The sequence below is a fragment of the Melitaea cinxia genome, chromosome 12 (genome assembly GCF_905220565.1).
Source record: "Melitaea cinxia chromosome 12, ilMelCinx1.1, whole genome shotgun sequence".
In the NCBI taxonomy this organism is placed as follows: domain Eukaryota; kingdom Metazoa; phylum Arthropoda; class Insecta; order Lepidoptera; family Nymphalidae; genus Melitaea; species Melitaea cinxia.
The window spans coordinates 14,536,913-14,559,127 of record NC_059405.1 but is presented as its reverse complement, the minus strand read 5'-3'; the positions used below and the strand labels follow the sequence as shown (position 1 = coordinate 14,559,127).

At 35.2% G+C, this 22,215-nt stretch overlaps 4 protein-coding genes across 5 annotated transcripts; 2 read left to right on the top strand and 2 right to left on the bottom strand.

The window, feature by feature from the left end:
* Positions 1–1,143: 1,143 nt before the first annotated feature.
* On the bottom strand, positions 1,144–3,573 carry LOC123658282. Its single transcript, XM_045593719.1, has 4 exons — positions 3,510–3,573; positions 2,996–3,221; positions 2,639–2,790; positions 1,144–1,313 (listed from the first exon to the last, which is right to left on the bottom strand). The coding sequence occupies exons 1-4, from the start codon at positions 3,571–3,573 to the stop codon at positions 1,144–1,146; spliced, it is 612 nt and encodes a 203-aa protein (XP_045449675.1).
* An 11,020-nt stretch (positions 3,574–14,593) lies between these two features.
* Positions 14,594–15,211, bottom strand: LOC123658281. Its single transcript, XM_045593717.1, has one exon. The coding sequence runs from the start codon at positions 15,209–15,211 to the stop codon at positions 14,594–14,596; it is 618 nt and encodes a 205-aa protein (XP_045449673.1).
* A 5,603-nt stretch (positions 15,212–20,814) lies between these two features.
* On the top strand, positions 20,815–21,789 carry LOC123658163 (SRR1-like protein). Its single transcript, XM_045593600.1, has 2 exons — positions 20,815–21,029; positions 21,099–21,789. Exons 1-2 carry the CDS (start codon positions 20,875–20,877, stop codon positions 21,781–21,783), a joined length of 840 nt encoding a protein of 279 aa, XP_045449556.1. The 5' UTR covers positions 20,815–20,874; the 3' UTR covers positions 21,784–21,789.
* On the top strand, positions 20,980–22,205 carry LOC123658164 (protein FMC1 homolog). 2 transcript variants are annotated; one of them, XM_045593603.1, is made up of 2 exons: positions 20,980–21,063; positions 21,796–22,205. In XM_045593603.1, the coding sequence occupies exon 2, from the start codon at positions 21,804–21,806 to the stop codon at positions 22,125–22,127; it is 324 nt and encodes a 107-aa protein (XP_045449559.1). In that variant the 5' UTR covers positions 20,980–21,063; positions 21,796–21,803; the 3' UTR covers positions 22,128–22,205. The 2 variants fall into 2 exon arrangements, with proteins under 2 accessions (XP_045449559.1, XP_045449558.1); XM_045593602.1 differs by lacking the exon at positions 20,980–21,063 and adding an exon at positions 21,074–21,162.
* Positions 22,206–22,215: the final 10 nt, after the last annotated feature.

Below are 22,215 nucleotides of genomic sequence, written 5' to 3'. Positions count from 1 at the left end.
TTCTACTTAATTATTTTTCTAAGATTGCCTACAATTTACTTACCCGCATTTTGGGCTAATGGAAATAAAAATTACTGGTAACACTCCCTCGGTATGTCATTTCGGGGCATAGAAATTATAAGTTCCGAATAACCTCAATATTATTTTGGAATAACAAAAAATATAAAGTTTTGTATGTATTTACGTGTGAAACGATATTTCTTCAGACTTTTTGTTCACTTTGGTATTGTTTTTGCACTATTTAATTACAAAAGAACGGCATTTTATAGGCAAAGTTACTACTGTACGAGGCCTCGTGAGATACTAACGAAAATGAGCGTAGTTTGATGCATATGTGTGCGTGAGCGCGTGTGTTTACTTGAAGGAGCCGAGTTTTGTGGCTTCACTACAACAAAGGCCGCGCATTATCTACTTTTTTTTACTTCATCTATGCTTACAATACATGAAGCAGCTCGTCTCGATCCGTGCGAGCTTCGTACAGTCGTACCATATACATACACGTTAAGCGAACGCTCTGCCGAGCTACGTGGTAGGTGGGGTGGGGGGTGTTAGGTTTTATTTTCGTTACGGAGTTTCTTGATTTGGTTACCGCGCTCAAAACCTGCGATAAAAGCTATGGAATAGCTTAAAAAATTAGTCAAATTGGTCGAGCCATTCTCGAGTTATGCGCTTAGATTATTAGATGTAACTAAAAATTTACGCTTATCACAATTTTTCATTTATCTGTGCTATGAGACGTTCCTTCGTACCAATTCAAGATTCAGAGTTCACGGGAAGTACCCTGTAGGTTTTAATTCCCCTGCGAGTGTCGTAAATTTGTAGAATAAACGGCTGTATATTTTGATTGCGTTGGCTTAGAAGTTTAATTATTTCATAGCTCGAAAGGAGGACAGTAGACTTGAGTATTTGATATGAATTTCAGCTTCATACTCCACGCATTCCTAAGAAAAATGGTCTTGGCAGACAGACCGACAACAAAGTAATACTATAGGCGTTCTGTTTTTCCTTTTTAGGTACGAAACCCTAAAAGTCGGTTAACAAATAGGAATTGTGATAAAAACATTGCATTAAAGATAAATATATATATTATAATATATAGGTTTTATACATGAAAAACAGTCAGACATTTTATGTTTACACCTTTTACAAATAAGAAGTTAGGTCCTCGATAAAATAGTATTTGGCAGGAACATTATCATAGAATTTCCCTAAAACTTCTTTTACTATAGATAACGCAACGTCGAATATACTGTTTCCGAACGTTGGCAGAAGGGATTTCCAATTTTCATTAACTAATTTCTCGACGAATTCACCTGAAAAATGAAAAAAACATTAAAAATCATTTCGCATTTAGAAAATATTCGAGAATAATAAAACTGTTCAATTATCAACTTAATATATTGAAACAATGTTTATGATTAAGTCAGTAATAATAGTATTTCTTACGTCAGTAATAAATAATAATGATATAAATAACTTTTCTTATGTATTTACTTTTTTATTATAATTATCTATCATCTTTTTAATTAAAATTAATCACTAATGGGTTTCTAAGTTGGAAAGTTTATTTTTTAAGTTGCTGTGTGGTTACGGCAGTTAAGAATATAGCCACCTTCTCTCTTCCCGTGGGTGTCGTAAGAGGCGACTGAGGGATAACACAGTTCCACTACCACCTTGGAACTTAAAAATCCGTAATCGTATTTACTTGACTATTTTTACCCTTTAATGTAACATAATATAATTTTTTTCTTACTTATTTATCACGGGTTTATTATAGAAGCAGTTATAAAGTAGAAAGAATAGTTTTCTTATACTTACTGAGATCTTGTTTGCCGACCAATATTTTATCAGTCTTAATATTAAGATTTTCGATTTCGAAATCTGATTTTAAACCGTCCTTCTTAAGCACAATATATATATCTCCATCATCCTTTTTCACAATGTCAAAGGGATATTTCATTTTTATATGAATCTTATCTGTAAATTTAAAACAATTGCGCACAAAAGTTTATAAAAATTAAGAACTAGAGACAGACCTCCGCGAAGTCCGACAGACAGTACTGAGTAGTTTGAAAAGCTGTGTAGGAGATCTATTTCCAGTAGTGATTGTGATTAAATATTTCTTTATATACAACCAGAAACAATACATGTAACATAAAATATGCAAGAAAAGAAAAAGAAAAAAGAATGTTTACAAAAGGCGGTCTTATAAAAAGGACAAGAATAAGAATAAAGCGGCTTTGAGCGGATATAGCGGATATTTAGGGAGTAAATGGCTCCGAATATGATAGGGGTTATATACGTATTACACAATTTCAGACCAATAGATTTCACAGTGCTGTCTCAACGGCGCCTCGGAGAGCACGTTAAGCCGTCGGTTCCGGTTGTTATCACTCCTCTTTGATCCTTCTCCTACATGGGGAAAAAGGTATATGCCCATCAGTGGGATATTATAGGCTGAAGCGCGTAAGGACATAGCAATTACAATGGCTTCCACCAATTGACTAGTATCAGAAAGACATTTAAATATAAACCGTCGAACTCCAACCAAACCAAACCAAAATGACCAAAAGGTTCTAAAATTTAAGAAACGAATTCTTAGTTAATTTGATATAATTTTAGTTAATTCAGCACTTACTAATTTTCAGTACAAATGATCCAATTCCACTGACGTCTTCAGCGCCAAACAATTTCTGAGCTGCAGGGCTAAGGTTGTCAAATTTATTCTTTGAATTGATTGTAACATCACAAACAAGGTCCAATTGTGTCTCTCGTGCATCAAAATCGTTGCTGAAACAACCATTGATTTAATTATGTCAGTGTTTTATGATCACACTTTTATAAGTCATAATAAATCTAGTCTGATATAACTTATAAAAGTTTTCTAACAAACCGATTGCTGATTAGATTAAATTACAGTTAATTAATTCTTCTTAGATTTAATAAGTTTAGTTCTTTTATTATCACATTTGAGGAGGTTTTGTGGAATACTTACTGGGCATGATTAATCACACAATCTTTCACTCCCGTTATATAACCCTCTATCACATTTATATTAAACATTCCGAATATTGATACTGATAGACCTGTGAGGTCCAAACGATCAACCGCTGGCATATTTAATTCTTTGATACCATTTGTGCCAACATCTATTAGGATTTTTTGTACTGTTTTTGTAAAGCATTCATCATCCTTGAAAGAACATTTATTGATTGTATCCACTGAAATTAACAAAATAAATTAGTGTATGTTAGTTACTTAATATACATATAACTGGTTATTCGTCAAATTCATTTATGTTACATATTTTACATGAGATAGTCGTATACTGTTTTAGTTAGCATTAAAAATACTTATCGATAATATACATTTAAATTCGTGAACAAAACCAGAAAATTGATGTATAAGACTACCAACATAGCGTACACCTGTAATATTGACATTATAAAGAAAAAGATCATTTGTTTTTTGTTATCAATAAAATTAAATAAAAATATTTTGGAACTTACCATATGCAGAATCGCACAGACTCAGTAACGCGCAGACAACGAAGCATATCCATTTCGGACCCATCGTTCTTGTAGATGCTAACAGAGTAATCAACTGTAGCAGTCAACATTTTAATTTATATTAAGTTGAAGTCAATAAAAAAACAGTGCTTACAAACCATGAACCGGATTCGTACATGAAGTGTTTGTTCCATGACGTAAAAAAAAAAAATTAAAATCAGAATAAAAAATTACTTTATTCAAATAGGTTACAGAGTTACTTTTGAATCGTCATTTGAAGAATTAAGGGTAATTATGTACATGGCCGGCAAGAAATTTATGGGGGTGGGGGGAAAGCGGTTGGGGTAGGGGGTGTTAGGGATTGTGGGTTTTTCACCCCCCCCCCCCCCCCGGACAACTATTTTCGTGTAAACCCCATTGTTACAGAGATACAGTGGTTGAAGTTTTGAAGTTCAATTTTTAAATCGGAAAAAATTAACCTACTACCTTTGAGGTTTGAATAACGCTTGGCTCCGGCGCTGCGGGAAGTGCAGCCCTTCCGCCCATGTGTGCGAGGGCTGCCCTCCCTCCGCGCCTCCGGCTTAAAAAAAACACTCTAGGGGTAGGGCAGACCAAGACCACGTGGGCAGTGGGGTGCTCCGATTCGGTTTTGGGTATTTTTCGAATTTATATACCTATATTCTAGCACACAATGTTACTAATTTTAGAGCTATTTTTTAGCTAGAGTCAGAAATAACAAAAATTTAACCTCCCATAAATTAATCTACCTGTGATGTACATAATAGCCGCTGACTGTAAATTTTAATGCAGCAAATCTACAATAGACAGCCAAATCGATGGAAAAACGAACTAATAGGGGTCTTAGTAAAAGGGCTATTGTGGCAGCTTTGGGATGCGGAATCCTAAAAATAATAATTAATGTCAAGCAAAAAATTTCAAATAAGTAAATTTCTTGTGTTAATTAATGTACATAATAAATAATGAAAAAAATAAAATGAGCATTATTATTATAGTGAAGTATTTTTTTTGTGTAACATACATTCGGTTCTGATTTAGATATATTTTTTGTGTAAAATATTACAATTAATTTATATTCTCTCATGTGCTAATGACCTATATCTAACCTAACCTAAACTAGAACTGGTGTAGGTATATTTTTGTATAGAACCTTATAATTCATAATAAAAATACTCTTATGTGCTAATGATAACGACCATACAACAAGATAATACAAGATAATACATACGCTTCAGCCTGTAATATGCCACTACTGGGCCTCTTTCTCACTACGCTGCTCCAATGCGGGTTGGCGGATCCAATGCGGGAAAATAATACATAAATCGCCTTATATCTAACACGTTGTGTACTGAAATCACGTCCAGACAAATTAATAAAATTGTTGTTGAAATATTTTCACACCTCGTTCTCCATTTGTACAATACAAAAATTAGTGTCTGGCTGAAACTGTTTGAGGTGCCGATGCCGTTAGATTTGTTTTAATGGCCGAAGTGACACTGCCTACATAAATAATTGTGTTTGCTCGCAAACGAAAAAAAAACCGACTTCAATTACATCGAAGAGTAATACAACGTAGATCGACGAAAAAATAGTAATATTTTGTTCGTATTCCATATAACGCGACATTATAAAATTGTAGAATTATATAATGTTCTACTGTTATTTCTAACATTTTGTTAGCGACATGATTGTAGGCAGAAATTTCATAAAAGGCCCGTCGTCGATTCGCGCGAAGCGCTGACATCGCTTATTACGGCGGGTTTTTTAGTTGAAGCGGATTTATATTGAATTACGGTTTATGTCTTTTTTATTAAAAATATGTAATGTTCATGTTTTCACACAGCTCCGATGCACGACTGGAGTTTACCCCTTCAGATCAACTGTCTGAATAGGCACAAAAAGGCTTACTAGTCTAAGAAATATATTATTACTATATCAAATTGTAAATAAATGAATGCAATAACGCCATCTATCGGAACCTAATTGCGTTATTAGAAAACGTCTGAACGCCATCTCTAACAAGGTCATTCGTTCAGTAGATTTTACTGTTCAATTTTTTCATTCCGGGGCCTTAAATGAAAATCGATTCTTAAGGAGAAAACTCCAAAAACAGTCAAGTAAATACGCCATATCAGATATAGCTCAAAAAGTTCGAGTCAAATCTCAATTATATTTAAATGGGACCACATGACAAGCACCACCTATCGATTAAAAAAAGAATTATCGATATCGGTCCACCCAGTAAAATAGTAATGAGGTTAATATAACGTTGGTCGACGTAAAATAGCCAAGTAAATACCCAGTATTAGCGATAACTCAAAAATTAAAAGCTCAAATATATTTATAACGAATAAACTGCTACTCTCTACTCTAGTGGAATATTGTAATTTGATCGATAGTGAACGAAGTAATTTCATTAAATTTTGATAGATGGCGTTGTGGCAAAGTATTGAACATGACCACAGCCGTCTTAACATCGTCATGTAAATACGTGTCATCAAAGATTACTCAAAAATTGCTCATTATATCTCAATCATATTTAAAACGGACGACATGACAAGTATTAGCTTTTAATTTATACAAAAAAGATCAAAATCAGTGTACCCAGTAAAAAGATATAACGTATTATACAACGTAGGGTGACGAAAAAACCGTCAAGTAAATACGCAATATTAGATATAACTCACAAATTACTAATCAAATCTCAATTAAATTTGAATGGGACCACGTGACGAATAGTAGCTTTTAATTTATATAAGAAACGTCAAAATCGGTGCACCCAGTAAAAAGTTATGAGGTATAATACAACGTAAGGTGACGAAAATAATGTCAAGTAAATACGCGTTATCAAAAATTAATCAAAAAGTAGTTATCAGATCTCGATAAAATTTATATGTGACCACATGATAAACATCAGCTTTCGATTAAAGTAAAAATTATCAAAATCGATACACCCAGTAAAAAGTTATTGCGGATTTTCAAGAGTTTCCCTCGATTTATCTGGGATCCCATCATCAGATCCTGGTTTCCTTATCATGGTACCAAACTAGATATATCCCCTTTCCAACAAAAAAAGAATAATCAAAATCGGTACACCCAGTAGAAAGTTATGTGGTATAATACAACGTAGGTCGACGAAAAAAGCGTCAAGTAAAAACGCATTATTAGATATAATTCGAAAAGTAGTTGTTAGATCTCAAATAAATTTAAATGGGACCAATTGGCACACACCACCTTTCGATTAAAACAAAATTTGTCGAAATCGGTCTACCTGGTCAAAAGTTCTGATGTAACATACATAAAAAAAAAAAAAAAAAAATACAGTCGAATTGAGAACCTCCTCCTTTTTTGGAAGTCGGTTAAAAAAATTCAGAATTTTGGATTTTGGACGTCATAAAAAAAGGAATTTTTGTAATTCCAGTCGAGTGCAGTATCCACAGAACATATATACCCTAAACGGGGCAGTATCATATTAAAAGACTTATTAGCTGATTTCACGTCCCTTAAATCCGATGTGGCGCTCTCGAAAGATCAAAAAAGCTTTTGAGCTAAAAAAATATATCATAAGTATCTAAGAATATTGAAAAATGAATAATACAAAAATATGATTAGGTATTATTTTATCTAATAACATAATATGCAAATGTTTAAATAATTCACACACATTTATTTATTTATTTGGGAAACATACAATATAAAAATCACATACAATTAATTTTCTTACAAAAACACATTAATCACTAAAGTTTCCATTAACAATAATATACACACAATATAAATTAAATTAACTATCAAAAAAGACAAAAAAAAAAATACTTAGATATAAAAATTTGTGATTTATAAAAATAAGTCATAAAAAGAGTCGAGCGTGTCAATTATGTCAAATGAAAGGATTATAATTTAAAAATAGGTCAAAGATTAGAATTAAAATTAAGTATAATTTATTATAATTTTTTTTAATCAAAGAAATACATTATTATTTTTTTACTTATTACGTCCCTAACATGCTGCTTAAATGAGGTTAGGGTACAATTAAAAATGTCAATAGAGTTAAATATGTCGTCATAGTTTTTACAGGACCTGAGAACAAAGATGTCTCCAGCATATTTGGTCCTGGTTACAGGGACAGAAAATAACCTTTTTGAACGCGAACTCGTCCGAGGGCATCTCAAATTAATATTTTTTAACAAAAACGCCGAATCAATATGAGATTTCATTTCAGTATCTTATACAAAAAGACTTGGTCTCTCTCTAAGCGCCGATCAAGCAACGATGGGAGGGGTAACGGTGCGGTAACATCATTGCGACTTAAAGCTTTAAAATTAAAGTGCCTTTTACATTAATATAAAACAAAATAATTACGGTACTTTATGTGCGAGCGAGTTACCTTGCGATTGTTCTTAGCTATGTTTGATAAAATCAAGCCAGGAGCTAGTTTAAATAAGTTTCCTTGCACGTTATGATATGATCTTGCGATATATCCACATTGAGCTGATGCTGGACCCAAAATGGTCTGCAGAGAATCCAAATTTTTAAAAATGTTTTGGAAGAGTTCGGTAAACAAAAATGTCGTACGGTTATGTAACAATAAAGTGTTTTATACTCTTATTTCTTAAGTCTTATAAGTTTTCAAACAAACCGATTGCTGATTAGACCAAAAGACAGTTATTAAGTTATTCTATGTTTGTTACAATAAAAAGTTTCTGTCTACCGTCTTTTATCTATATAATCTATAATCTATATCTATATCCTATATTCTATATTCTATATTCTATATTCTATATTCTATATTCTATATTCTATATTCTATATTCTATATTCTATATTCTATATTCTATATTCTATATTCTATATTCTATATTCTATATTCTATATTCTATATTCTATATTCTATATTCTATATTCTATATTCTATATTCTATATTCTATATTCTATATTCTATATTCTATATTCTATATTCTATATTCTATATTCTATATTCTATATTCTATATTCTATATTCTATATTCTATATTCTATATTCTATATTCTATATGCTATATTCTATATTCTATATTCTATATTCTATATTCTATATTCTATATTCTATATTCTATATTCTATATTCTATATTCTATATTCTATATTATTATATATAAAAGCGAAAGGTCACTCACTCATCACGAAATCTCCGAAACTATAACACCTACAAACTTGAAATTTGGCAGGTAGGCTTCTTATAGGACGTAAGCATCCGCTAAGAACGGATTTTACGAAAATGAACCCTAAGGGGATAAAACGGGGGTTGCAAGTTTGTATGAAAGTCCTATATTTTTAAAGTAAGAGATTTGAAATTTAAAATGTATGCTCTATAGATGGTAAAAAGGTGACCAAATAATGTATCTTTAGAAATCAACTCTCTTTTGGAGTTGAAACGGGGGATGGTAGGTTGACTCACTCATCACGAAATCTCCGAAACTATAACAGCTACAAGCTTGAAATTTGGCAGGTTCCTTATAGGGCGTAGACATTCGCTAAGAACTGATTTTATGAAAATCGATCCCTAAAGGGATAAAACGGGGGTCGGAAAATTCTATGAAAGTCTCATGTTTTTCAAGTAAGAGACTTGAAATTTAAAATATATGCTCTATAGATGGTGAGGAGGTGTCCAAATAATGCATCGTAATCTATATATATAAAAGAGAAAGGTCACTAACTCACTCATCACGAGAACTCAAAAACCGCTGGATGGTCTATCCATCCAGGTTGGACAAAGACAAAATTTAGCAGGGAGTTAGCAGACGTCCGCTAAGAACGGATTTTATGATATTCCACCGCTAAGGGGGTTTAATTGGGGTTGATAGTTTGTATGAAACATATATAACCTGAAAATAAAACTAAAAATGTGGTGTATAGAGAGGTTTTATAAAAATAACTATTAAATTATACTAAATTGTGCCTTTTAAAAAGTTACTCAGTTAGATAATAAGCATTTCAAGTGACTGAAATAAAAAAATAATTTGCGTTAAACATCTTAATAGTAATGCATATCTGCATAACCACGCGGGCGTAGTCGCGGGCAACAGTTAGTGTATTATAAAACAAAGTCCACAAAAGTGTATATGATCGATTCGCTCAAAATCCACTGAACGGATTTTCATGCGGTTTTACCGTTGGTAAGAAGAAGGTTTACGGAACGGCTAAGCCGATTTTGATGAGAGTTTCACTGGAAGTTTGCCGGGAAAACTTTGTGACACACTAATTTCAATGCGGGCGAAGCCGCGGGCATAGCTAGTTATTATATATTTATTAATCTTAATATTACATTACATTTCGGGATTTGGACAAATGCGTATTTCAGATTTGAGGAGGTTTTGTGGAATACTTACTGAATATGATTAATCACACAATCTTTCACCCCGCTTATAGTACCCTCCAATACTTTTACATTAAACATTCCTAATATTGGTATTGCTAGACCTGACAGGTTCATACGATCAGTCGCTGGTATGTTTAATTCTTTGATACCATTTGTGCTAACATCTCTTACAACATTTTGTACTGTTTTTATAAAGTATTCATCATCCTTGAAAGAACATTTTTTGATCGTAGCCACTGAAATTAACAAAATAAATTAGTGTATGTTAATTCCTTAACATAAATATAGCCAGTTATTCGTCAAATTATTTTATGTTATAATGAGAAAGTCGTGCACTTTAGTTAGCATTAAAATACTTATTGAAATTAAGCCTTTAAACTTAGGAGCAAAAGCAGAAAAAGGACGTATAGGCCTTGTAACATGTCGTATATTTGTAGTATTGACATTATAAAGAAAAAGATGTTTGATGTTGATGTTTTTTGTCATCAATAAAAGTTAAGAAAGCTACATTGTTCAAAGATAGGTGAGGCTGTAAAACATGCTAGTCGTACGATATATCGTAGCAGAGCAGTGGATAATAAAGTCGAAACTATTGAAACTACGAGAATAAAAAACCAATAAAATATAAAAATAAACGTTAAACGTAATCAACGATGTTGCTACGGCAATTAATAGAAATAAAATAGTTTATAAATAATAAATAAAACAATAAATATATTTAATATTGAGTATTTTAAAGATACGAGTATATTGTTGTCCGTTTCTACAGTTATTAACTTAATGTTTGGTATAGATAACATTTGTTTTTATATATAAATATACTTAAAATAAAACGCATTTAAATGATAAATAAATAAAAACATTATTTACAACGAAACTCGGGTGGGAATCGGACACAACTACCGGAGCAGAAAGCAAGCCGGGTTAGTAAAGCACCGCACTCTGTGCGATCTGCATCGGGCAAGTCATATTGTTAATCGTTACATAAAAATATTTAATCGATTTTCAAGCAACGGATCAATACAAGAATAATTTGTTTACAAATTACTAAAATAATAAGTTAGTCACGTGATAGCAAATTATCGACAGAGATATATTACTATTTTGTACAGAACAGTCACCAACCCGCCTGCCCAGCGTGGTGACTATGGGCAACACACTTGTGGAGGCCTATGTCCAGCAGTGGACTGCAATAGGCTGGAATGATGATGATGATGATTGTACAGAATATTTTTGAAATTACCATATGCAGAGTCGCATAGACCCAGTAACGAGCAGGCAACAAATATATAATAAATATATCAATTTCGGACCCATTGTTACTTGTAGATGCTAACAAAGTCAATAAAAAACTAAGTTTGTTGAAATAAGTAAAAAAATATAACTGAGCACCGTTATTATCGTGAAGTACCTATTTTATTATGTAACAACATCTGGTTTTGGTATAGGTATATTTTATGTATTAAATTTTACATTTAATTATATAAACTTTCATGTGCTAGTGATAATGATCCAGTAGGTAAATAATACGTATATCGCCATATATCTGATACGTTGCCAGCCGAAATCGCGTGAAGACAACTTTAATAAATTAAATTGTTGTTGAAATATTTTCAGTCCTCGTTCTCCATTTGTTTAATACATAAACTAGTGTCTAACCGAAACTGAAATCGAAACCGAAACACCTGGAAAACTACTACTACACTTAGTGTAGTTTTACCCGACTACAGAACGAGGGTAATTTTTTACGAGTAGTATGTATATTTCAATGTTTTCCACTACAGCCTAAGCGGCTTATAGGATAACGTTTGAGGTGCCGTTAGATTCGTCTTGATGGCTCGAGTGTCACTGCCTACATAAAGAAAAATTCAAAATTGCGGATTTTGGACGCCGTAATTCACAAAAAAAAACAACAAATAAATACAAAGCCTGTCGAGTGATATGGCGCTCTCTAGAGATAAAAAAAAACTTTTAGAGTTAAAATAGTATCATCCATATCTCAAAAAAAAAAGAGTGTGATTTAGACCACACCGCTGAAGTAAAATTTCATTACAATAGGCCTGCGCTGTGTCTTAGATATACAAAACATGGCTATGAGAGGAAGAGAGAAAGAAAGCGTATGCTCGTACCTCTGTCTGTCGCACCGTTTGCTTCGCCCAATCACACTTTTCGTAACGCTCTCCACACGCATTCACGAGCTTACTCCCGTAGTCAAGCGTACGTAAAGTAGTTTACTTCAAAAATTATAATTAAAAAAAAAACGAGTGCGCTTTAGACCACACGACTGAAGTAAAACTTTTTTACTTGCCCTTACAGTAATATGCGAAATATAACACTCTCTCTCTTTCTATCTTCACCAACCGGTTTGAAGGTGCCAGTTAGTTGTTTGATCTTCGTGAGAAGTCTTTAGTTTGTGCCCTATCCGCGTGCCTCTTAACTTCCTCACTAAGTAAGTTAGTGTGATCATTCTTGTCCCAGCGATTTGATCTATGGAGTTCAGCGTGGTACCCGCATGATAGCGCTAGGTATCCGTTACCACTCTATCAGCGTCCATTAAACCTTACTAATCCACTTTTCTTTCTATTACATTTAAATAGTTTCCTGCTCTCTTCGGCGGTATCTAAAACAAACTTTTTAAGGCTGTTCCAATCAGCATTGCTAAAGTCGAAGGGAATCAAATGACTTGATCCTTGTGTCAACTACTTTTTGAAAATGCTGTAGAGCCGGTTTATTTGTCCGTTATCAACCGTTGGTAATCGCTTCAACCGTTGGCACCCGGTACTGTCTTTTAGTACCCGGTAGTGTCCCGCATTTGTCATAGACGATTGCAACCTCGACTTAATAGTTATGAAGTCGATCTGATTTTTATGGCCAGATGGAGAGATCTACGTCTAAAGTCTCCTCGGATTGTTTTAAAACCAGGTGTTCATGACAGAAAGCTGATTTTCCACACAGTATTGAAGGAATTTTTTCACCTCTATCATTCCTTTTCCCAAGGCCATAGCCACCGACAACCGTGTCTTTGACCGGATCACTGCTGGTACACCCCACTTTTGCGTTCCAGTCACCCTATCACAATGGTTACCTCTCTGAAAGGAATTATGTTCAGCAATGTATCTACATCAACATAAAACCGGCCCACGACTGCTTTCTCTGAAGCAGAAGTAGCCGCGTATATTTAAATTATATTACAGTACAGTTCTAGCATAAAACGGCAAATGTTATGAGGTTGCTCTGGCCCTCAGCATCATCAGTCTTTAAAACAATATATTTTGCATTAAGCTAGTTTTATTAATATACTGGATAAATTGTTTGGGAAGTGTTGCAAAGAGCACACTAATTTTCATGCATTGAAGTGAACTTCGTCTTTAGTTCGGATCTTCTACTAATCGTGATTGGTACCCAAGGGACAGGCTTGTCAGTATATAGGTATATTTTTATTTTTATTACATACAAGGCAAATACAATAATATATATCAAGATCTTACATTTCCTAAAATCTTAGTTATTGCTTAACAAAGATAATCAGTGCAATACGTTTATGGCTTCATGAATAAAAGTAATTAAAAAAAAAAATAAAACAAAAAAAAAACACTGGGATGGTAAAAATAAAATATTTTTTGTTGGCAGTAATAAAAGTTGTTATTTTCAAGGCAAAGTACGTCTTTGCTTAATACACGAGAAATATTAAATTAGTATTTTCCTAGTGCTAGTGCACTTATTATGTTAATAGTTAATTGAATTATGTGTATAGTGTGTAAATCTAATATTTTTACCCGACTGAGGAGAGTAAAAAAAAATTATGTGGTGTCATGGGACACCAGGTAGGAACGAAGTTCCTTCGGATAATATAATAATAATAATATAATATTTATTTATTTCAAATATTTGGTACATAACAAAAACAATTTGTAACGATAATAACTACATTAGTATAAAACTGTGTTGCAGTCGTAACGCAGACGTAACGTTTAAGATATGTTGTAAATTTCTCTTTTCTCAAAACAATGACCAACCCGTGAACAACAATTTTATCAATTAGATACTATCTGTATCCGATTTTACTTACTGAATCTAAATGGCTCTTTATACGTTTGACACCAACTAACTAGAAAAATAATTAAAAGGAAAAGAAAAAAAATGTAACAAAAAAATAATGACAATTACTCGAATGAAACAAAGAAATATTTAAAATTTTAACAATATAACCTAAGCTATTTACAAAACGCGCACTCAAGCAGAGAAAATATACCTCAAGGATGATTTATAATGCAAAAAATTCAAGACAACATGCGATATAATTACGAGATATACATATTTAGGAGTTAAACAATATATTTATTTACAGTTTAGCACTCAAACAATATATATTCGATATCCACAATTTTATTTATTACAAAACCAAATTACGTTTTTCTCGCTAGCCCTTGTCAAAATTATCGATCATGCGCTCTGAGCTATTTCTAGAGCGTTCTTTAAGAAATGACAAATTAGTTAGAATTTAAAAATCGCGAGAGATATAACTAATGTCAAATACGCCGTATACTACGGGTATCGTGCGGATATGCTTGTTTATTAAATATATATAAAAATAATATTTTGTAAATCAAATAATAAAAGTTAATATATGTCTGATACAAATAAATATAATATACATAAACAAATAATAAATACCAGGTAGCCTACACCACTCCCCTCCAGAGACCGTCAAGGGCGATAAAAATCTGGAAAATGAACTCGACGTCCAGAACGAGTTGTATGCTGTTTCTGAACATCTGGCAAAGGTTCTGGTTCAGAATTTGTAGGGTCAGACAGTATAAAGGTCGGCTTAGTGCGGTCTATTGATACCGTGATCTCTTTACCCTTTAAAAGTATTTTGAAAACTTTGTCATCCCTTGACAAAACCTTATGGGGGCCTGAATATGCAGGATGGAGAGAATCACGCGATGCGTCTTCGCGGAGGAAAATGTGATCGGTGGTAGCTAGTTCCTTATAAACAAAAACTTTCGGGCTAGCGTGACGAGAAGCGTTCTGTTTAAGGCGAGCGGAGAAGTCAGAGAGATCCGTTGTACCACCATCAGCAGGCTGGAAGAATTCGCCCGGTAACCTTAACGGCTCCCCGTAAACAAGCTCAGCAGATAAGAACTGAAGATCCTCTTTGAAGGCACTACGAATGCCTAGGAGAACCCATGGCAGAGATTCCGTCCACCTGTCATTAGCATGGCAAACGATGGCAGCTTTGAGTTGACGGTGAAATCTTTCCACCATGCCATTGCACGCTGGATGATACGCAGCCGTGCGTTTATGCTCGAAACCAGCGGTCATTGAGAGGCACTGAAATAACGCCGACTCAAATTGACGACCACGGTCGGTTGTAATTGTAGATGGACAACCGAATCGAGCGATCCACGTTGACAGGAGTGCTTGGGCCACTGTTTCCGCAGTAATATCCGCGATCGGCAGTACTTCTGGCCATCGAGTAAATCGGTCTACCGCCGTTAGGCAATACAGATAGCCTTGCGAAAGTGGTAAAGGGCCAATAATGTCAATGTGGATTAGGGTGAAACGAACTTTGGGCAAGGACAGACAAACAGACAAAAATTATAAAAACTATATTTTTGGCTTCGGTATCAATTGTAGATCAAACTCCAAGTATTCTTTTAAAAAAATATTCAATGTACAGTTTTGATTTTCCTACCATTTTATTATATGTATATTTTAATGAATGTTCGGGGATAACTTCGTCATTTATGAATAGATTTTGATAATTCTTTTTTTATTGGAACGGAGATATCCCTGGTGTGGTACCATGATAAGAAAACCAGGATCTGATGATGGGATTCTAGAGAAATCGAGGGAAACTCTCGACAATCCACATAACTTTTTACTAGGTGTACCGATTTGATTAACTTAATCGAATGCCGATGTATATCATGTGGTCATATTTCATCGAGATCTGATTACAACTTTTGGAGCAATCTTTGACAATGCGTATTTCTTGACTAATTTATTGTATTACTTTTTTTTTTTCTTTTATTGATTTTAGGGATATTGTATTACTTGTCGATTTAATTGAAGTCAATTTTTTTTCGTTTACCTGCAAACACAATTATTAATAATGAATTAATGCAAAATAAAAATAAAAAATAACGATAAATTAAAAATTGATACAAAATACACAATTACAATCCATGGCTGTAACCGCGGCGTCATGGATTGTACCTGTTGGTCTAGCGGTTGCGGGTTCGATCCCCACACATGACAAACATTTGTATTGGCCATACAGGTGTTTGCCGTGGTATGGGTGTTTGTGCAATCCTTGTGGGTCTCCCCACCGTGCCTCGGAGAGCACGTTAAGCCGTCGGTCCCGGTTGTTATCATGTACACCTGATAGCGATCGTTACTCATAGTAGGGAATATATCCACCAACCCGCATTGGAGTAGCGTGGTGGATTAAGCTCTGATCCTTCTCCTGCATGGGGAAAGAGGCCTATGCCCAGTAGTGGGATATTACAGGCTGAAGCGTACACAATTACAAGATTGAGAGTAATTGCTTCTCAAAAACTGATAGACGCTCCAACAAATTGTATTTTTTTTTAAAATCATATTTAAATACGAATTACATATTTATAAAATATGAATAATATTTTTTTACCGACAATAATTAAAAATATAAATAAATATAAAAAATCAAAATGAAAAAATAATTAAAAATAATAATGATAAAATATCAATAACATTTTTTGATTTTATCAACATAATAATAAAAAATAAGAACTGCCTATTTAAATAAAAAATAACGAGTGCAATTAGAAAAAAAAAGAAAAAATAATTGATCAGGGACATGAGGATTTGAACCATTATCTTCTCAGTTGATCCTGACCGGCCGATTTCCCACCAAGTTATTGCAACTAAATTGGCAAATGCGAAATTTACCTTCGCATTCTAACGATATTTTTTTCACTCCTTAAAAACAGAGATAAAACGACATTTTCTAAAAATGAATCCTAGCTAGATGGATTTATCTCCCCCGAAACCTCCTATATACTAAATTTTATGAAAATCGTTGGAGCCGTTTCCGAGATTCAGATTATATATATATATATATATATATATATATATATATACAAGAGTTGCTCGTTTAATAGTATTAGATACGTAGACGAAAATAAAATATGATACCTTATATATAATTACCTATATTTATATACCTATATTACCCATATTTCCTACAGTTTCATTAATGATAAATGTTTCTAGAACTTTAAATGAAAAAGAACCAGTCAGTGGCATAGTGAGTGGGGAGCAAGCGGGGACATCGTGCCCCAGGTGCTACTCACAAAGGGGTGCCAAATGATCCGCAAAACAAAAAAATGGTTTTAGAATGGGGATGGGGCTTCGCTAAAAAGAAGCTCGCTACGCCACTGGGACGAGTGATATTGTGAAACAGGATATCGGTACCTACACGAGGTTGAACCAGAGTAGTAAAAGTAGTTTACATAAAATGAAACTAATGAATGCAATTATTATTATAGCTCCTGGTTTTAAGAAGATGAAAATTAAAAAATATCTCCATGTCTAAATTTTAAATATTTGCAAACGCTAAAAAAAAAACAGTAGACAAAACTTGGAAAAATTGGAATCGGTCCCCGTTCTATGCGCTTAATAATTGGCTTATTGTGGACAAAAATAAAGTCTTTCTTTCCTAGTCAAATATAAAGTATACAAAAAATTGACCAAAATAAATAGATTAGAATCGGTCTAACCGATTGCACATACTTAACAGTTATTATAATGATATTTTTTACTTGCTGTTCGTTAATATTGGTAGGCTCACTTCTTTATCGTCGGCTACATCAATAGTTGCAGTGTGGTTACGGCAGTAAGAAGATAGCGCCCCCTTTCTTCCCGTAAGTGTCGTAAGAGCTGACTAAGGGATAACACAATTTCCCTACCACCTTGGAACTTAAAAGCCGACCGAGGGCGGGGTAACCATCCAACTCATCACCATCATCATTTTAGCCTATCGCAGTCCACCGCTGGACATAGGCCTCCAAAAGTTCGAGCCAAAATTGGCATGAACTCATGTATATTGCTCATAGTCACCACGCTGGATAGAGACTCTACGTAGAGTCGATAAAGAAAAAGTAGAGTTTTCTCTGCTTTTTCATAGGTTAAGATTAGGATTAAGTTGTTAGGTACTGGGGCATATTTGCCTGCCTTTTTGATTGGGGAGCGACTATTTACGAGCCGTTCCCGGAAAGCTTAAAATACTTATTATTATATTATCGACTATACGACTTTAAATTTTATAACAATTTAATTTTATATTTTTATTTGTGACGCACCTCTGACATGTTTGGCGTGTGCACCCCCCCCCCCCCCCCAAAAGAACAAGGCCGGACTGGCCCAGCCTGCAAAGACTACTAATAAGCCGACGGACGGGATGGCAGCAAGGCTTCCATCTCGGACGAGCCCCAGCAAAGGGCCGACACCTACTGTAAGTAGGACGAGCAAGGACAAGGCGGGGGCGGTGGGGGCTCCAGAGTCACCGGAAGAGGCCATGCTCTGCAGTCCCCACCTTCTTTCCCGCCAATCCATAGAGCATACCAGGAGTAGCTCCAGGATGGAGGCGGCTGACGACTTGGTGCACCTCTGCGCGACGGCTACGACCAATTCGAAAAATTTAAAAAGGGAGTATAAAAAAAATGATAGGTCAGGTCATCGATGGCCTCTATGAACTGTTCGAGGCGAGTGAGGCGGAACTCGGGAGGCTGAAGGCTCGAGTGGGTGAGGGGAATGCGGTAAGGGTGGGACCGTTATCCGACGATGCCGGCCCCGCACCTGCAGTGGCCCTGGACCCCTCGCTAAGCCAGAAGCTCGAGGAGCATACCCGCCTCCTGCTCGAAAACGGGCAGCGCCTGAAAGCAGGAGCAGGTGGTCGCCGCGCAGAGGTCATATGCGAGTGTGGCTGCGGCTGGATCTCCGCCGAGGGGACAAGCCGCTCTACACTCGCTGGTTGTCTCGTCCACGGACGAGACAATGACAGGGGACGACGTGCTCTCCCAACTTAGGGAAGCGGTCCAGGCGAAGGATGGCTGGACCAAAGTGGAAAGGGTGCGCAAGGCCAAAGATAAAAAAGTTGTCATAGCCTTCAGCACGAAAGAAGAGCGGAGCAAGGTTAGAGAAAGGGTAGAAGAGAAAGGTAAGGGCCTCTTGGTCGAGGAGGTCAGCAACAGGGACCCGCTTCTGGTTCTGAGGGGCGTCCTCTCAGTTAACACTGACGAGGATGTGTTTAAGGCCCTAAGGAACCAGAATCGGGAGCTGTTCGACGGCCTCGACCAGGAGACAAACAGGGTTCGGGTTCGATTCCGCAAAAAGGCCAGGAATCCGCATGCGGGCCACGTGGTGCTGGAAACCTCGCCCACCCTTTGGAATAGGATTGTCCAAAAAGGATATGTACATATCGACCTCCAAAGGGTTAGGGCCGAGGACCAGTCGCCGCTGGTCCAGTGCGCGCGATGCCTGGGATATGGGCCACAGCAAGAGGTTTTGTGCGGAGTTGGCAGACGTGTGCAGTCACTGTGGCGGTCCGCACCTCAAGACTGACTGCGTGGACTGGGTGGCGGCCGTCCCTCCCTCGTGTAGGAACTGCAGGCGGGCGAAGCTGGACAGCGTAGATCACAACGCGTTCAGCAACGACTGCCCGGTCAGGAAGAGGTGGGATAACCTAGCGCGATCAACAGTCGCATATTCTTGAGGGTGCAATGGTCGGCGTGGTGGCATGCGAACGAGTAGTCTCAAGCCCCCTGGCGAGATACGCGCGGGACGGTCTGCGTGGGTCCTGGCTTCGGAGGAAACTTATATGTTTGTTGCGGAACAAGACCCGCGCAGAGCAAGAGGGGAGCACGCGGCCACCGACTACCGCACGGGACATCTGCGTTTGGTTAAGCAGGGCAACTTCAAAACATAAAGGGTTTGTAAAAATAATGGCGAGTCCTGATCCTAGCAGTATGGGTTGGCAAATAAATAAATCGCTCTCCATTAATAAGGCAGGCAATTATGCTATTATTATATAGTAAGTATATATTTAAATAGCATAGATTAAATTGTAAATTAGGATTAGTATAAGCCACTGAGTTTGTAAATTAGTGTAAGTAGTTTTAAAAAGCTAAAATTAAGATTAAAATAGGAATCAGACTTTGTAAGCCAGTTATAGCGTATAAGATTTAAGCATTATTACTAGCATTAAGAAAATGTAAATTTAGGAATTATACAAATAAAAATCAATTAGATAATGGGTAAAACAAATGTATAAGTAAATAGAAACTGTAAAATAAAATTAAAATAGATTTAAGACCCATAGTGTGTAAGACAGAACAAAAATTGTATCCCTTTAAAAGTTGTCAAAATTTAACAGTTTGGACTGGAGATGATAAACATCACCAGGGCAAAAATAATATTATGCTAAAATAACAACAAAAGAACAGCCCTGTAAAACAAAACCATTCTTAAAAAAGCAAATTGTGTACAATTATTTACCCGTAATTAAGAAATATAGCAGTAAGTAGCCAAGCTGACGTAGGCCAAAACAGTAGTGGTTCCCCACCCCGAGCAAGAAAGAGATGAATGAAAGAAAGAAAAAGTATGCGGCATGAAAGTACGAGAGGCATGAAAGCGAGAACTGGTATGAAAGAGTAAATAGCAAATAACGTGCTCCGACCCCCATGTCGGAGGTATAGATTTAAAAAAAAAAAAAAAAGACCACGCTGGACAGGCGGGTTGGTGATCGCAGGGCTGACTTTGTCGCACCGAAGACACTGCTACCCGTATTTTTATCATGCCACTATATTGCGAACACATAGTGTTCAAATATGCGTTTCACCTATAAAATTGGTCAACAGTACCGTTTTTATGTTAGTGGAAGGCATTTCCGTCTTCCGATGTTATGTTCGATGGCGTTGTTGGCGTCAAATGGTATGTAGCCAATGTTGCTTAAAATGTCAAAATCTCTAATTGACAGTGATGGTTTTCAAATTATTACGACTAAAAAGTCTTTAAAAAGTAAATCAACTAAAGTACCTCCCAAGGAAACGAATTTTCAAAAACAGGAAACTAAAATAGATATTGAAAAATCTTATCGGTAAATGTTTACATACTCTAAAGATAAATTTGAGGTTAGTGTCATGTTTTAATTTTTATTTATTTTTAGACGTGTTCACACCTGTGTAGAGGAATTAAGCACATCAGAATATTTGAAAAAAATAGATAAAGCCGTAAGTAATATTTTAAAAGATAGGAACATCGTAGAAATCGTTTGTTTTGGCCTTGGGCACATCGGAGAGTGCAATATTTCGAAGTACCAATTAGCACTACTACTATGTCTAAAAAACAAATATAAACCCAATAAAGTATGTGTACATGACCCGATATTTTATAAAGATGAATGTGAAATTTTAAAAAAGTTCAAATTAGATGTTATTAAAGAAAATACTGAAGGAAGTTACATAATTAGTGAACAAGGAGTAACCTTAGTATATCTTCCACACTGTCCAAAACAACTCACAAATAATTTTTTTTGGAGCAATTGGGTAGAGAACTTAGAAAATTGCATTCTTCTTTGTAATAGTTTTACATCGATTATAGAAAATCAATTAAGTCGAGTTGTAAAAGAAACTGTTCCATTAATACATAAAATTTATCCTTTCACTCAAGAAGTGCTTTTAGACAATAATTTCATATATAAGGATATATTTAATGATATATCAGTACATTACTTTCCAAAAGATAAATTGGAATGTGTACCAGCTGACTTTTGGAATAAACCAGATAAGCCAAAATATGAAAACGCTGAAGAATTTATAACGTCATTAATGATAGAAAAGTTGACGATCTAAATTTGTTTGAAGGTCTCAAAATGGCGTCATTCTCATCAAAGCCTGCTCTTGTTACATTGCGGCAAGTGCTCTCCGAATTACGGAAACAGGCAACTTCTAAGAAATTAGCCGAGAATCAAATGGCCAGATATATTTTAAGTCAGTATCGAAAGCATCAAACGACAGATCAACAACTTTGTAAAGCAGCAGATGAGATGCACTTCAGAGCTAAGACATATTATGACTATTTACATTTTTCTAGAAGATACAAAGAAATAAATGCAGAATTTAAAGGAAAAGGAGAAAGGACTGTCGAGGAAACGGCAAGGATGGTCGGCTTCAAACTACCACATGACCCAAAATAACAGATGCAATCAAATTTATAAAAAATTTAATGTAGTTTTAAAATAACATTGAACATGTAATTAAAATGTAAAAATATAGAATAGTTTT